This window comes from Crotalus tigris, unplaced genomic scaffold (genome assembly GCF_016545835.1).
Source record: "Crotalus tigris isolate CLP2741 ecotype Arizona unplaced genomic scaffold, ASM1654583v1 scf7180000017666.379230911805:20528666, whole genome shotgun sequence".
NCBI lineage: Eukaryota > Metazoa > Chordata > Lepidosauria > Squamata > Viperidae > Crotalus > Crotalus tigris.
Genome location: NW_024096552.1, coordinates 4,855,412 through 4,873,355, shown reverse-complemented (window position 1 = coordinate 4,873,355; position 17,944 = coordinate 4,855,412). Strand labels below are relative to the sequence as shown.

Here is a 17,944-nt window from a genome sequence, read left to right as displayed (position 1 = left end):
TCCCTGGCATTCACTGAAAAGTACAGCAAAATGCCCAGCTGAAAAAGACTCCTTCCACACTATTATATTAATCTACTAAAGTTGCACTTTTAAATCATTAGGAATTAAGCCCAATTTTGTGGCACCTAATTGGTAATTGTCATGTTACTGGCTGAACTAATTATGTGAATTATAGGATACTTGATGTTTAAAAAATAAAATAAAATAATAGCGTCCAGGCATATAGAGTTACATCACAATGGTTGAAGAGAAATAATCAATGCATCCTACTTGCTTTGGTTTGCAATTGTGGAGTAAAAAAATTGGCTACAGATGTAAATTCACGCCGAAGATTGAATTTAACATTTAGATGCTGGTAGCTGAAACAAAAAAAGCTGCTGCTGTTGTGATAATTATTATTAATTTACATTTATTTTAACTTTTCATTCCCATCAACTGTTGAACATCTGGGTGAGGGCTGAGTTTGGGGAACTGCTTTTATATGTGTATGTATCTTTTTAGGGCTTTTTTTTAAAAAAATGTGTTTTTAATGGTTTATTCCAGTGGTTCTCAACCTTTTTAATGCCGTGACCCCCAACCGATCGTAAGTCGAGGACTACTCAACTGGTGCAGCATCGTTTGCAGAATGGGACTTTTGGCGGGCTCAGCAGGGCAGAGACAGCCTGGACAATTCCTATTGGCTTTTGAAAGCCAATAGAATTAGACTCTATTCAAGAGAGTCTATTCTATTGGCTTTCAAAAACCAATAGAATAAAAGGGAGTAGCACAGCTAAGGAAAAAGGGGAAAAAATGGCGGACTGCGTTGTTTGGCGACCCCCGTGAAATGGTCGTTCGACCCCAAATGGGGTCCTGACCCACAGGTTGAGAACCACTGGTTTATTCTGTTTGGAGGCTTCTTCTAAATCGGCAAATACTTCCCATGTCACAATAGGAAGTATCCGGGCCTGTGTTTTCGGTAGCCACACTTAGGACCACAGTGGGCAACAGATTGAATGGGTAGAAAAATCAGACTTTTCTAGGGAAGAAAAAGTTAATAGCCCTACAAGTAGTCCTTGCCTTACGACCACAGTTGAGCCCCAGAATTCTGTTGTTAAGTGAGACAGTTAGGCGAATTTTGCCCCATTTTACGACTCTCCTTGCCACAGTTTTTAAGTGAATCGCTGCAGTTGCTCGAGTTAGTAACACAGTTGTTGGGTGAATCTGGCTTCCCCATTGAGTTTGCTTGTCAGAAGCTCGCAAAAGGGGATCACATGACCCCCGGGACACTGCAACCGTCATAAATACGAGGCAGTTGTCAAGCGTCTGAATTTTGATGACGTGACCATGGGGATGCTGCAATGGTCACAACTGTGAAAAATAAGTCCCTTTTTCAGTGCCGTTGTAACTTTGAATGGTCACGAAACGAATGGCTGTACATCGAGGACTTAACCTGTACAAAACTGATTAGCTGGAGATGCAAGCTAAGACTTAGTGGCCAGAGGTGGTGAATCTTTGGAATGGAGGATAGATTGCTATGGATGGGGAGAGTGTCATGTTCTTGCCATTGTAGCTTTTGACTCACCAGCCCCGCCTCTGCCTTCTTCCTTTTCACTCCTCGACCCGCAAAGGCCTGCAATGAGTTCACAACCCACGTGATGAATTTGCTTCGAGAGCAAAGCCGCACACGCCCGGTGTCGCCTAAGGAGATTGAACGCATGGTCAGCATCATCCATCGGAAGTTCAGCTCTATCCAGATGCAGCTGAAGCAGAGCACGTGTGAAGCTGTCATGATCCTGCGTTCCCGCTTCCTGGATGCCAGGTGGTTATTTTACCTCAGAGGGACTGTAGTCCTTTTATGACTTGTGGACTTCAACTCCCAGATTTCCTGAGCCTTATGACTTGTGGACTTCAACTCCCAGAATTCCTGAGCCAGTCCACAAATCATAAGGCTCAGGCATTCTGGGAGTTGAAGTCCACAAGTCATAAAAGGACCATCATTCCCCACCTTTGTTTTACTGCTGCAAATTTGGAGCTGGCCATGCCAGCCAAAACAAATGGTGGGGGTCACAAAGTCTTCCCTCTCCCCAATAGTTTAATGCAGCATTTCTCAACTTCAGTAACTTCTAAGAGGCATAGGCAGCCGTCAACTTAATAGAATAGAATTCTTTATTGGCCAAGTGTGACTGGACACACAAGAAATTTGTCTCTGGTGCATAAGCTGTCAGTGTGCACACGAGCAACAAGTGATAAATCATGATCATAATTGTAAAATACAATCACCATAAATCATAAGATACAATACTCAATGATAATCCTAGGACACTCAATACGCAGTCAACATAAATCACACTAGGATATTAAATGAAAACAATATAAATCATAAGACACATGCAACAAAGTTATAGTCATAAGAAGATAACGAAATAGGTAATAGAAAAGATGAGAAGGATAACAGTAATACAGCCCTACTAGATAGTTTGATAGTGTTGTGGGAATTAGTTGTTTAGCAGAGTGATGGCATGGGGAAAAAAATTGTCCTTGTGTCTAGTTGTTTTGGCACGCAATGCCCTGTAACAACGTCTTGAGGGGAGAGAAAGGATAGAAAGAGAAGCAAAAGGAAGACTTATAGAGACAAGAAGCATAAAAAAAAATAAAAAAAATAGATCAAGTAAAAATAGGAGACATAATTAAGCTTTTTTCTGTAAACAATGGATTAAATATATCAGGAAAAAGAGTTTAAATGTTTAACAATTTAAGGAAATTGGATGTAGATGTGATGTATCTTTAGGAAGTTTATATAAAATAGGATTATAGAAAACTACTGGAGAAAGTAAAATTTAGAAATATTATACACAATATTAGCATAAAACAAGAAAGGAGGAATTATTATATATGTCAAAGAAAAAATCAAATCAAATCAATATATTTGGATGAAAAGGGGTAAATTTTAATGTTGGAAATAGTATTAGAGCAAAAAGAATATATGCACTAAATAATAATTAACGTGAATCTTTTTTTAAAAAAATAAGGTATATAAGAAGCTAGTGGATTTGGACTATGAGAATATTTGTATGATCACCAGGCCTAGATGGAATCCCGGTTGAGTCCTATAAAAAATACAAGAGTTACTACAATGAATATGTTGGAAATTTAAAATGAGGTGTTGGTAGAGGCGATATGGGTATAATAATGTATAATAATAATAATAATATGAATTATTCCTAGTAAGTAGTAGAATATGAAGGAAGGAAAATATAAATAAGAAACAATGGGGCAATAAGGACAAATATTTCAAAGAAGAATGAGGGGGGAAATGTAAATAATAGAAGAGTACTGTTAAAAATTGCTGTTAACAAAAAAGGATATATTATGTGTGTATGTGTGTAATGTTTTGCTGTGTTTTGTTTTGTTGGTCTAAAAAAATTAAAAGAAAAAAAGAAAAAAAAGGAAAAAAACATCGTCTTGAGGGGAGAAGTTGAAACAGTTTAGGTCCAAGATATGAGGGGTCTGTAGATACTATCTCAGCCATCTTTCTGGCTCACCACAGCCTGCCCACCATGGTCATAAGTTGTGATGGTCCTAAAACCTTTTTTTTTTTGTGACAGTCATTAAGCAAATACTACAGTTATAAAGTGGACACTCTGCTTGTTAAGCAAATACCAAGGTTGTTAAGCAAATAATGATTGGCCCTGGGCGTGACTTTGCCAAAAACCAGAAATAAATGCTGCAGGGTTGAGGGTTTTTTGGCAAAACTATTGTAAAATGTAGCCACAGGACTCTGAAAAAAAAAAACTGCACCTGGTTGGCAAATGCCCGGTTTGGTCACATGACCATATGGGATGCTCAATCATTGGAACATTGAATGGTCACTAAGCAACTGGCCGTTAGTCAAGGACTGCCTGTATGGACTTTAACTCCTAGAATTCCTCAGCCAGCAATAAAAAGGCTTGGATCCTGTGTTATCCAGCTGCAGTGAACATCTGGGCTAGAGCTGTTGATAGGCAGTGGGTCTCAGCCTCAGAGCCACCAAGCTGAGGTCGAACCCACGTCGTTTGTATGTGTGTAATGTGTATCACAGCCAAAATATTCAAATAGCTAAGTAACAAGTATGATCAAAACGTAAGGTAAAACAGTTTGACAGATAAAATAAATGGATAGATATTACACAATTCATTTAAAAGTTTATTAGTAAAGAACTTGGCTTATAGTCATAGTTAAAAATGTGCCTCTAATTTTTTGGGATTTTTATATGGGAGTAAAAGTTTAAATGTATTCAGAAATATCTCTTCCTTGCCTCTATCTTAAAAAAAATCTATAGAAATCATAATGCATTAAGAACTGATCACAGGTCAGTTATCATTACAAGAGCACCATTGTGGAGAGATAGGAGATCTTTTGAAATCTACCATAGAGCATCTTTGAGGGCAACACATTTAATCTGGCTTTAGAAAAAGCTACTCTGTCCAAAATAGCACAATTTATTACTATTACATACACAATAATGTGAAATCACAGCTGCTAGTTGTTTAGCTGGTGTTGACCTTCATACACATTTGAGTTCTTCAACCTAGCATGTTGTAATGTATTGATGTAGTATAAGAGTGGATCCAAGATATGTGGCCTTTTGCAATTGGAAGGGAAAGGTAATTAGTCCCTGTGGATTTTATTCCGCTAATCGTTGCCAGCTATAAGGGGCAGTGCTCATCTCTGTTTCAAAGCCATGAGCCAGCATGATGGCACAGAGCGCTGTTAGCTTCCCATGGAAGTGGTACCTATTTATCTACTCACATTTGCATGCTTTCGAACTGCTAGGACGAGGACGGGAGCTCATCCCATTGCTTGATGCTTGGGTCTTGAACCCAGACTGTTGGCTTTCCAGCCGACAAGCCCAGCGTCTTAACTGCTAAGCCAGAGTTCCCCAACCTTTCAGGGTTGGTGGCTTGGAGGGGGGGGGGAGAAGGGATGGCTTTGTGCAGTGTTTCTCAACCTTGACAATTTTAAGGCATGTGGACTTCAACTCCCAGAATTCCACAGCCAGCTGGAGTTGGGAGTTGAAGTCCACATGCCTTAAAATTGTCAAGGTTGAGAAACACTGGCTTTGTGGGAGGGTTACACACATGCGTAGGCACAAACACTCATTGCTTGCGTGAGTGGGGCCATGAGCGCCCGGTGGCCAATAGGCCGTGGCCTAGTTGGGGACCCCTGTGCTAAGCCATCAAGCTGCCCTCTTTTGCAGTTGACAGATGGAAATTTTATTTGATGCCCAGATTTCCTAAGTGCTGTCCAAGGTTTTTTGGTCTGGCACCCAGTGTTCCACACTGCCCAGTTTATGTCATAATTTTTCAGTTTCAATTTTCATATCTTAATTTTTTGTGATTGCCAATTCTTTTGCCTTCCCTTTTTACTATATCTGATAATTGCCACATCAATTATCCACACTTCTTTTTAGCCAGTTACCTCTGGTGTGTTAGGAGCCAAGATTTTATCACTCCACATGTGGAAATTCCACAATATTTTACCCTGCTCATTTTCAAGTACATGTTTCCACCAGTTGTTGATTACTGGAACATGATAGTGTCTACAGATGTTCCAGTGAATCATTTTGGCCACCGTGTATACACACACACACACACACACACATTAATCACGGACTGTTTAGCGGAAAAATGTGTCTTGAGAATTAACAAGGTTGATACATGACACAATTGTGTTGCTTAGCGATGGCAGTTGTGGTTCCAGTTGCCATTGTAATCCGAGGACTCCTATATTTGAACAGATTGTTTTTACCCTCTGCAACCAACTAGTTCAGGGGTAGGCAACCTTGGCTCTTTTATGACCCGTGGACTTCAACTCCCAGAATTCCTAGCATGGCTCAGCATGGAAACTTCTCCCTTTCCCCTCAGCATGGCTGGCTCAGGAATTCTGGGAGTTGGAGTCCACAAGTCATAAAAGAGCCAAGGTTGCCTTCGCCTGAACTAGTATGTTATCAGGAAGGGTTGCTCTATATCAGTGGTTCTCAACCTGGGGGTCGGGACCCCATTTGGGGTCGAACGACCATTTCACGGGGGTCGCCAAACATCACAGTCCGCCATTTTTTCCCCCTTTTCCTTAGCTGTGCTACTCCCTTTTATTCTATTGGCTTTTGAAAGCCAATAGATAGAGTCTAATTCTATTGGCTTTCAAAAGCCAATAGGAATTGTCCAGGCTGTCTCTGCCCTGCTGAGCCCGCCAAAAGTCCCATTCTGCAAACGGTGCTGCACCAGTTGAGTAGTCCTCGACTTACGACCGGTTGGGGGGGGGGTCGCGGCATTAAAAAGGTTGAGAACCACTGCTCTATATACTTTTTCTAATATACTTATAAATCCCTACTCTTCCTGCTCCTTGTTTTTTTTTTTTTTTTTTAAATTCCCCTTCTTAATCCCATACGGGATTAATCCCATACGGGATTTGACAGACATTGATACCTGAATGGCAGCCATTTTGTTCTCATTGTCAACCTCTCGACCCCCCCCCCTTTTGTCCCATGCAACGGACAGGCGGAAGCGACGCAATTTCAGCAAACAAGCCACCGAGGTCCTGAATGAATATTTCTACTCCCACCTGAGCAACCCATATCCCAGCGAGGAGGCGAAGGAGGAGCTTGCCAAGAAATGCGGCATCACCGTCTCGCAGGTACCAGGACGTATGCGGGGGGCAGGTCTGAAGCTGATCCAAGCAGGCTGCAAGACTGTCTGCGAGAGACGGTAGGATCACTTTGGGAAAGAAGGTCGGCCGGGGGAAAAGGGTCCAGCTTTGGCTGACCTATCGATCCATAATTCCCTTCCTTCCTCACCCCTCTTTCCCCCTTCTTCCCCTCCCACTTCCTGTCCCTCCATGTTGACCTCTGCCCTCTCCCTCCCTCCCTCCTTCCAGGTCTCAAACTGGTTCGGGAACAAGCGCATCCGCTATAAGAAGAACATCGGCAAGTTCCAAGAGGAAGCCAATATTTACGCCGTGAAAACGGCGGTCAGCGCCGCACAGAGCGGGGGCGACTCTCCCAACACCCCCTCCTCCGCGGGTAACTCCTCTCCTCTCCAAAACTCCGCTACACCCCATGTTGGTGCAGGAGTCCTTGCTGGGATTGGAGAAGCATGGAACCGCCCCCTCCAATAAACCGTGGAGCTCCGCGGGAGAATCTCCATTCCCAGCTCTTCCCTCCCTTTTCCAAACAAGCCGTCATCCCTGCTGAATGCAGACACAGATGCTTCCTACCTTCCTTCCTTCTTTCTTTCTTCCTTTCTTTCTTCCTTCTCCCCAGTCCCCAGGCCAATGTAATGGTCTGCGGGAATGACCTTGGAGAGACAGGAGGAAGAGCCACAGACTAGACACCAGTCAGTTTAGAGGCAGCTGAGTCCACAGCAGGAATGTGGGCGTGGAAAACCATCTCAGAAAGGTCCCTCCCTGGTTTCTTGGATGGTAAAGGTGAAGGGGAAGAGATGTACCTTCAGATTTATTCATTTATTTGTTTCCTTATTTATTTATAACATTTATTGGCTGCCCATCTAACCACAGGGTATGTTTGGAATTCTGTCACAGTAACAGGGATTCTGTTACTATAACCTTACAGAAAAGCTAGAGCTAGTACTCCTGTCTGCGCTTGGGGCTCGTGGCATACAGCTCCAGTTTATTTAACCTGTTAGTAGCCTTAATCTTTTCTTTCCTCGAAAGGACTGCATTCTCCACCTGTTCACTCCGTTGCTCTTTTTTTCTCCTATCTTTCCTCAAATTTTCTCACAGGCTCCGGGGGCTCCTTCAATCTGTCCAATTCGGGGGATATGTTCATGGGCCTTCAGGGGCTAAACGGAGACTCCTATTCTACATCACAGGTTAGTTCCCTGCTTGGCACTTGCAGCAGCCACAGAGCATCTCCCAGGCACTGTTGAAGTGATAGAAAGTCTGTCCTCTTTTACTGTTTCTGAGTGCAGAGAAGAGCAACAAAGATGATTAGGGGACTGGAGGCTAAAACATATAAGGAACGGTTGCTGGAATGGGTATGCCTAGTTTAATGAAGAGAAGGACCAGGGGGGACATGATAGCAGTGCTCCAATATCTCAGGGGCTGCCACAAAGAAGAGGGAGTCAAGCTATTCTCCAAAGCGCCTGAAGGCAGGACAAGAAGCAACGGGTGGAAACTAATCAAGTAGAGAAGCAACCTAGAACTAAGGAGAAACTTCCTGACAGTGAGGACAATTAACCAGTGGAACAACCTGCCTCCAGAAGCGGTGAATGCTCCAACATTGGAAATTTTTAAGAAGAGACTAGACAGCCATTTGTTTGAAATGGTATGGGTTTTCCTGCCTGAGCAGGGGGTTGGACTAGATGACCTCCAAGGTCCCTTCCAACATTATTACTGCTACTACTACTATTACTGCTACTACTACAGCACAATGACGTTTGGCCATTTGAGAAGATTGTGATCCTGATAATGATTATCAGGGCTACAGGTGAGAATAGGAAGGAGGAAAAAATATCCTTGAGGAACGCAGTTGCTGATCCCTTAAGAAAGCAGTCATCCACGAGGTTTCGAGGAGCTTGATTTACAGTATCTTTTATATTTCTAGTTTTTTTTTTAAACTCTTTCTAAAAATCTTGATGTGATTGTACAATAAGGGATGAAAAAGAAAGTACCAAATGTGGCACTTTTTCTTCTGAGAGGCAATAATTGCTGAGGGAGGTGGGAGGTTAAGAAATGTGAAATAGAAATAAATAATAGCTTTGTTTATTGTTTATTTAATTGCTGCCTTCTCAGATGCTGTTCAGAAAAGTTGGACCAAAATCCTTTTGTTTCCCATTATCAGAGCAAATAACTACATTGATTCAGAGTAAAGGCACATTTAGTCAAACCCATTTGAGAACATGAGCCCTTTCAAATTGTTCTTTATCTTCTAGGTGTGTGTGTGTGTGTGTGTGTGTGTGTGTGTGTGTGTGTGTGTGTGTGTTTTAATTTCAGCAACTAAGATGTGTGGACTTTAACTCCCAGAATCCTGGGAGTTCACACATCTTAACGTTAAGATCAAGAAACACTACTTTGGGTGACTGATTGCTAATAAACGTTCCAGTGGAAATTTCACATCATACAGTGCCCTTATCCCACAGCAAACCTATGCAATTGACTGCTGTGGTCTTAAAAAATCAACAGTTAAAAAGTTAGCTCCTTCACAAATAAATCCCGTTTAGCAAAAAGTCCTTTTCCAAGTTAATTTAAAATCTTTTTAAGTTGATTATATTTACCTGAAACAAATAAACATAAAGAATGGATAGGATCACCCAACTCACAGTTTGTGTATTTTTGAGTATTTATAATACACTTTTTTATTCCATGTCATTTATTTATTTATTTTTGGTTTGTTATGGCGAGCCACTGAGTTTTTTTATGATGGTGACAGGATAATCATAATAATTTATTAAACCTGTAGGCTGCCTGATTCCCAACCACTCTGGGTGGTTAACAATCAAACAAATAAATTAAAATTGGTAAAAATTTGGCAAGTGCAATAGACCAGATGGAATGAAACCAGGGGTCCCATTGTTCCTTGCCAAAGGCCTGGGTGAAGTGTCAAGTGTTCACTTCGTTTCTGAACAGCAGCAGGATGGGGGATCCCTGGGGACTCTCATTCCAGAGGATATAAATTTGATAGTAAATGAATATTGTACATAAATAAATAGCAACTGAGCCACAAATCAAAGCCAATATAAAAATAAAACAATATAACAATGCACACAGCCAAGGCTGAGTATAAAAAGCACGTATCCTCCCAAGAGAGCGGGCTCACCGACGTGTGGGAGAAAAGCCAAGTTTTTACAGCTCTGGGAAAAGATAAAAAGAGTGTAATGTTAAGTTTCTTGGCTGTGGGAACCAGAGAGGAAGTTTAAATTACTGTTTCCGTCACATCACGTTTTTTTTTTACTTTCTGAAGTACTGTTGCGTCCAAAAGGAGAACGGGAAATCTATGGGAATTGATAGTGCGTAGAATTGATAGTGGATAGTGCGTAGAATTGATAGTGGATATTTCTCAATCTCTCCCCTCAACTTTCCAAGCTTGTATTCTTTCTACCTTTTGTGTGTTTTTCTTTCACTCCTAGGTGGAGTCGATGCGTCACTCCATGGGGCCTGGTGGCTATGGGGACAATATGGCTGCCAGCCAGATGTACAGCCCACGAGAAATGAGGGTGAGTTTAGATCAAGCGGCCTCAGACAGCACCATTTCAGACTGATGGCCTGGATGTGCTTGTGTAATCAGATGAAAATAGGAAAAGATCTTGGTTGAATACAGGTAGTCATCGACTTAACAACAGTTCATTTAGTGAATCAGGATCACGTGAAGTATTAATACCATTTTACAATGCCTTGGTAAGGCCACATTGGAATACTGCATCTAGTTTTGGTCACCACGATGTAAAAAAGATGTTGAGACTCTAGAAAGAGTACAGAGAAGAGCAACAAAGATGATTAGGGGACTGGAGGCCAAAGCATATAAGGAACGGTCCTGGAATTGGGTATGTCTAGTTTAATGAAGAGAAGGACAAGGGGGGACATGATAACAGTGTTCCAATATCTCAGGGGCTGCCACAAAGAAGAGGGAGTCAAGCTATTCTCCAAGGCGCCTGAAGGCAGGACGAGAAGCCACGGATGGACTCTGATCAAGGAGAGAAGCAACTTAGAACTTTCCTGACAGTTAGAACAATTAACCAGTGGAACAACCTGCCTTCAGAAGCAGTGAATGCTCCAACACTGGAAGTTTTTAAGAAGAGACTGGACAGCCATTTGTCCGAAATGGTATAAGGTTCCCTGCCTGATCAGGGAGTTGGACTAGATGACCTCCAAGATCCCTTCCATCATCATCATCATTATTATTATTATTATTATTATTATTATTATTATTACCACGGTAGATTTCAGAGCTGACTTAAATTTACTGCAACTAACATCCTTAGTAAAAGAGCCCTTTGCTTTTAACCAAATGGAGTTGAGGGCTCATTTTTCCTAAGGGATTGGCTTAGGGCAAGTCTGGCATTAAGCCAGCTCTGAAATCCACGCTCTCTGGATACGAAAATAAGGGGTAGGTTTGCCCCCCCAGCCCATCCCTCCCCCCTGTGACTAGTCCGCTTCATTGTAAAGACATTAAGTGTGAAAAATGATCGTAAGTCACTTTTTGTAGTGCCATTGTAACTTCAAACAGGACACTAAACAAATGGTTGTAAGAACTACCTGTGTCGCATAAAAATGTATCGGCAGCATTTGCCGTCCGTCATTATTTTGCTCTCCACAATTTGTTATGGATGCTGCTAGTTCCGTAACAATCCAGGAACAGCTCTGTGATACCTGGTTTTCCATGTAAGTGTCTTTTTTAAAACAAAGCACAATCAAAGTAACGCATTGTGGTGGGCTACATACATGAAGGGTGACATGGAGGTAGTCCTCAACCTAGGATTTTAAGAAAGTAGAGGGAGGGTTGATTATTGGAAATTTTCAAAAGGGCAGGAATTGAAAACTGATATAGCTAGTCCTTGGCTTATGACAACAACAACAACAATAATAATAAAGTTGGAAGGGACCTTGGAGGGCATCTAGTCCAACCCCCTGCTCAGGCAGGAAACCCTATACCATTTCAGACAAATGGCTGTCCAGTCTCTTCTTTAAAACTTCCAGTGTTGGAGCATTCATCGCTTCTGGAGGCAGGTTGTTCCACTGGTTAATTGTTCTAACTGTCAGGAAGTTTCTCCTTAGTTCTAGGTTGCTTCTCTCCTTGATTGGTTTCCATCCGTTGCTTCTTGTCCTGCCTTCAGGCGCTTTGGAAAATAGCTTGATTCCCTCTTCTTTATGGCAGCCCCTGAGATATTGGAACACTGCTTTCATGTCCCCCCTCGTCCTTCTCTTCATTAAACTAGACATACCCAATTCCAGCAGCTGTTCCTTATATGCTTTAGCCTCCAGTCCCCTAATCATCTTTGTTGCTCTTCTCTGTACTTTTTCTAGAGTCTCAACATCTTTTTTACATTGTGGTGACCAAAACTGGATGCAGTATTCCAAGTGTGGCCTTACCAAGGCATTGTAAAGTGGTATTAACACTTCACGTGAACCCAACATTTCTGTTGCTAAGTCAGGCAGCCGTTAAGTGGGTTTTGCCTCATTTTACGACCTTTCTTGCCACAGTTGTTAAGCGAATCACGGCAGTTGTTAAGTTAGTGACACGGTTGTTAAGCACATCTGGCCTCCACGCCGACTTTGCTTGTCAGAAAGTCGCAAAAGGGGATCACGTGACCCCGGGACGCTGCGGCCGTCATAAATAGGAGTCAGTTGCCAAGCGTCCAAATTTTGAATACGTGACCATAGGGATGCTGCAACTGTCCTAAGTGTGATAAACGGCCATAAGTCATTTTTTTCCCCAGGCCTGGTGTATAATTTGGGTCACTAAACGAAAGGTGAGGGCTACCTGTACACACTTTAGAGAAGGGAAATTTACCGTCTTTTTATTTTATTTATTTTATTTATTTATTTTTATTTTATTTATTTCTTTTTATTTTCATTAGGCCAACGGCGGCTGGCAGGAAGCAGCCACTCCTTCTTCCGTCACCTCCCCAACAGAAGGTCCCGGCAGCGTCCACTCTGACACCTCCAACTGATCGTGTTGTGCTGGTCGTCCCCCCCCCCCCACTTTTCACGTTCGTCCTGATGTCAGGGAAGAGAAAAATGCCAGCGGTGAATAGGCTGGGCAGAGACAAGACTCTTTTCACGGCCTTAGGGTCACCGCATCACCGTGCCGGGGAAGGGTGGGGAGGGGATCCGATGACGCAGTGATCCTTGGGGCAGACCGCTCGAGATGCACCCATTGGGTAAGAAGATGGTCGTCCTTCTGTGATCCTAAATGACATCTTTGGTAACCAAGACATGACTCTTAAGCATCCTGGAGGGGACCCAGCGTGGTGACATTATTGGGAGGTGGGTGGGGAATGGGTGGGAGGTGCCGTCCCAAATGGCTTGTCGATTTGCAGGGGTCAAGGGATAAGCTACGGTGGTACCTGCAACCAAGTGTCATCCTTTGATGGATCGGTTTCATAGGTTATACCCGCACCGAAGGATCACTACGATGGCAGCGTGGATGGATTTCTTGTAAGAGAAGGTGCAAAGGAAGCTGCCAGATGGCGCTTAGGTTGGCATCTCTCCATGATGGGATGATTCCAAAGAGGGATAGACAAGGGTGTCTTCCTGTCGAGTGTACCCAGGTGAAACCATTGGCAATCCGGATCCTGTCCTAGACCCAAGATGGCACTTCCTTCCTGTGCTGTAATCAAGGAGAGTAGCTTCTCCTATGGAATATTTCGGGGGGGGGGGGGACAAGAAGTGCTCTTTTGCTGTCCTGTCTTGCAAGCGGATTGTGTGGATTCACAAAGTTACCCTTCTTGGACTGAACCGCCCGACATGCCTTTCTGTACGAGTAGTTTTCCTGAATCCGAAGATCTAAGTTGGGAATTCATCTGTATCGGAAAGCGGATGTTTCTCAGGAAGATCTCCTTAAAGAAAAGGTGTGGGGAGCCAAGATGTCGATGAGGTTGGAGATAAGACTTCACCTTTATCCAAAGGTGGCGGTGGGGGGGGTGGGGAGAAGGGAACTGGTCCATCACTTGTGCACGTTGAGCTCCAGCCAGCTGCTCGCGGGGTCCATTTCTGAACAGGCCATGCCCCCAGTGTGTTGGGGAACCTTTGCATTAGAGCAGTTAAAGGTTTTGAGGAAGGAAAACTAGTATTGAGCAAAATATTAGGGAGGGCTGGATGTTGTAGAACAGGGTTTTTCAAACAGTTGAGTGGAACCCTAAGATGCTATGAGAAATTGGTAGGGTTCCATAAAGCGGGGAGAGGGGGGGAAGAATAACAATAAAATAACAGTTGGAAGGGAGCTTGAAGGTCTTCTAGTCCAACCCCCCCTATTCAAGCAGGAGACCATTTCAGATAAATGGTTGCCCATTCTCTTCTTAAAAACCTCCAGTGATGGAGCACCCACAAGTTCTGAAGGGCAGCTGTTCCACTGATTAATTGTGCTGCCTGTCAGGAAGTTTCTCCTTAGTTCTAGGTTGCTTCTCTCCTTATTAGTTTCCATCCGTTGCTTCTTGTCCTGCCTTCAGGCGCCTTGGAGAATAGCTTGACTCCCTCTTCTTTGTGGCAGCCCTTCAAATATTGGAACACTGCTATCCCCTAGTTCTTCTTTTTATTCTCTTATCCTTGCTACTTTTCTCTTTCTTCAGCTAATCTTACGTCCCATTGATTCTTACACATCCACATTCTTTTTGCGATTTATTCTTGTTTTCCATTTTTAATATATTCTGACGTTTGAACTTCGGTTTTCTTCCGTATGCCTGCTCCGTGACCAGAGTTCAGTTTTACTGCTTGACCAAACAAAACTCGGGTCAGTGACTAGATTCCCCAACTATACATTTTCACTAGAGCGGTTGTGCAAATCGTAACTTCTGCCAGATAGCTAGCAGGACTTTTTACATTTCTTTTTCGAAAGGAAAGAACAGGAGAACGTACAAAAGAGGGCCGCTGATGACTGGGCACGGTGATGTCAATTGCTATTCGTTCGATCAGAATATCCTTAAGAGCCACTGTTAATAACAGTGGATGTGCCTATTGCCAAGATTTTTTCCCCCCCACAATATTATTTTTCCAAATATTGAAACAGAAACAACGGAAAGGGGTCTTCCAAGCAGGATTGTATTGTATTGGCTCAGGAATTCTGGTAGTTGAAGTCCACGAATCATAAAAGAGCCAAGGTTGCCTACCCCTGGGCTAAGAGAAGATATCTTTTTGTCCTCCCTTTAAAGCAGCGGTTCTCAACCTATGGGTCGCAACCCCATTTGGGGTCGATCGACCATTTCACAGGGGTCGCCAAGCAAGGCTGTCCGCCATTTTTTCCCCCTTTTCCGGCGGGTGCCTTACCTCCCTTGGGCTGGGCCAGCTGGTGGCCCAGCCGGTGGTTAGCCTGCTCCGTCTCTGCTGCTTGCCAGCTATGCCTCGCCCGGCGCAGGGGGCGGCACCATGCATGTGCGGCGCTCCCGGTCAGGGAAAGTCCTTGACTTACGACCGGTTGGGTAGTCCTTGACTTACAACCGGTTTAGTCCTCGACTTACGACCGGTTGGGGGTCGCGGCATTAAAAAGGTTGAGAACCACTGCTTTAAAGTATCACAGAAATCATCTTGCATTGGGGGGAAAAAATCCATTAATTTATTTTGAAGCGAGAGTTTTTGGGATGGCGAGCGGAAGTGGAGGAAAGATCTCGTCCCTCCCTGCTAGTTTTTACCAACTTTACACCAAAAGAACGGGGCATTTATGTAAGTTAAAGCTTCAAATTCACTTTGGGAACCTTGGTGTTCCTCATATGTATTACCCGGGTGTGAAAACGAATGAAGATAAATTTAAACCTTTTCAGGTAGGCCTCTGCTTATGACTGCAATCGAGGCCACGGTTTTCGTTGCTAAGTGAGACAGTTAAGTGAGCTTTGCCCCCTCTTACGACTTTTCTTGCTCCAGTTGTTCGGTTAGTAACAGGATTGGTTAAGTGAACCTTCCCCCATTGACTTTGCTTGTCAGAAGGTCGCAAAAGGGGATCACGTGACCTTGAGACACGACAGCCGTCATAAACACGAATCGGTGGCCAAGCATCCCCATTTTGATCACATGACTGGGGATGCTGCTATGGTCATAAGTGCGAAAGCAGTCATATGTCCCTTTTTTTCAGCACCGTAGTAACTTCAGTCACTAAATGAATGGTCTTCAAGTCGAGGATTATCTGTATTGGAAAAATTGCCATTACCAAATGGAAGTTCTATCGGCTACACCAGTGATGGCGAACCTTTTAGAGACCGAGTGCCCCAAAACTGGCCCTGCCCCCACTCCACCCCCTGCTGCCCTCCAGCTCTGCTCTCCCATCCCCTGCCCCACCTGCCCGCACGGCCACTCACTGCCTCAAGGGCCCACCGCAGATCGCCCAGGCAGCCCAGCAGCGCTGTGGCGGTCACGCCCTCTGCCTGCAGCACCCTGCAGCATCAACTGTGCACAGTGGGGTGTGAGGGCAGAGTCTTGTCTATACTGCCTGGCTGCCATGTCCTTGGCTGCGCTGCTCCACATGGGCCATGCTCAGGGGTGACTCTCCTTCGGGGGGCTGCTGGAGAGGAGGAGGTCATGGGGGGAGGTGAGGCTGGAGCAACACCACATGTGCCCATAGAGAGGGCTCCGAGTGCTGCCTCTGGCACCCGGGCCATAGGTTCGCCACCACTGGGCTACACGTTCTGATGGCTAAAAAAAAAAAAAAAAAATCACACTTTTCCCAATAACCTTGGAATAAAAGCAATGGAAGGGGACTTCCAAGCAGGATTGTGCCATGTTGGACTCATCAGATAGCTGGATCTGACCTTTCCAGAAAATTATCAGTCACAAGGGAAAACCCCTGAATTAGATACCTGATTAGTTCCGAGGATGGACTAGAATGCAGACAGGGCAGAAAGCTTTGAGCGCTCACACCAATTCTGTTCGCTCTTGGCCTCCTGAAGGAGCATTTTGGAGAGAGGGGGAAAAAAAGGATTTGAACAAACCAGAACAGTTAGTTCTCGACTTACGAGAGCTTGAACATTTCCGTTGCTAATCAAGGCAGTTGGGAGTTCTGCCTTATTTTACGATCTTTTTGCCACGATTGTTAAGCTAGTCTCTGCAGTTGTTAAGTGAATCATGTAGTCCAGGGGGTCCCCAACCCCTGGGCTGTGGACCGGGCCGCGGCATGGCGGCAACCGGGCCACACAAACAAGCAAAGTCCCATCCGCGAGATGCAGGCAGCACACAAAACCACATCCCCTCCGGTCCGCGGAAAAACCTCTCTCCACGGAACCGGTCCCTGGTGCCCAAAAGGTTGGGGGCCTCTGATGTAGTCATTTAGCAAGTCTGGCTTCCCCCGTTGACTTTGTTTGTCGGAAGCCGGCTGGGAAAGTTACAAACGGTGATCAAATGACCCCCGGGTCAATGCAACTGTGGTAAATATACGCCAGTTGCCAAACGGCCAAATTTTGATCGTGCGACCAGTGATGGGGCTACGGCAACGGTTGTGTGAAAGCTGCTCATAAGAACCGGTCCCTGGTGCCCAAAAGGTTGGGGGCCTCTGATGTAGTCATTTAGCAAGTCTGGCTTCCCCCGTTGACTTTGTTTGTCGGAAGCCGGCTGGGAAAGTTACAAACGGTGATCAAATGACCCCCGGGTCAATGCAACTGTGGTAAATATACGCCAGTTGCCAAACGGCCAAATTTTGATCGTGCGACCAGCGATGGGGCTGCGGCAACGGTTGTGTGAAAGCTGCTCATAAGTCACTTTTTTCAGTGCCATTGTAACTCTGCACGGTCGCAGAAATGAATGGTTGTAAGCTGAGGACTTCAGACCTTCTTCTTGTCTTCTTCCCTTTTTCTGAGTGTGTCATCACAAAGGAAGGACGTAAATTCTTCCAGAGAAACAAATATTGGAAGTCTGCTGCTTCCCACTATATTGGCCCACAGCTCCGATCATGCCCGCATGGCTCATTCTGACAGCCATGGGAGCTGTAGTCCTTCATATTTAAAGAGAGGGCCAAGTTTGGAAAATACTAAAATACATTTCCACCTCGGCACAAGGCTTCGTTCGGAGGGGTATTTCCTTTTACCAGGGTGGAAAAGAAAACGAGTGATTGTGTAAATAGTTTGGCGTGCAAAGTGAATGATCAGTGAGGCAGGTGGAAAAACCCCAGCAACCCACTACAAACTAGATCAAAACGCACAAGAGCAGGTGTGGGGAGGTGTACAGTGGAAGACTTTGTGGGAGGTTAGTTGTTAAAATGGTGGAAAAGGAAGGAAGTAGAAAGGATGAGAAGGTAAAACCCTTGAAAATGTCAGAAAGGAAACTAAATAAAAAAAGA

The 17,944-nt window shown here is 44.2% G+C and overlaps 1 protein-coding gene across 3 annotated transcripts in view; it reads left to right on the top strand.

Moving 5' to 3' along the window:
- Positions 1-13,994, top strand: part of PBX2 (PBX homeobox 2) — a 42,624-nt gene extending 28,630 nt beyond the window's left edge. For 2 of the 3 annotated variants that reach the window (XM_039336582.1, XM_039336581.1), the window contains exons 4-9: positions 1,608-1,798; positions 6,516-6,651; positions 6,892-7,036; positions 7,756-7,844; positions 10,101-10,187; positions 12,549-13,994. In XM_039336582.1, the coding sequence (XP_039192516.1) occupies positions 1,608-1,798; positions 6,516-6,651; positions 6,892-7,036; positions 7,756-7,844; positions 10,101-10,187; positions 12,549-12,641 (741 nt within the window). In that variant the 3' untranslated portion in view covers positions 12,642-13,994. The remainder of the gene's footprint in view (positions 1-1,607; positions 1,799-6,515; positions 6,652-6,891; positions 7,037-7,755; positions 7,845-10,100; positions 10,188-12,548) is intronic. The other variant, XM_039336583.1, reaches the window with a different exon arrangement.
- Positions 13,995-17,944: the final 3,950 nt, after the last annotated feature.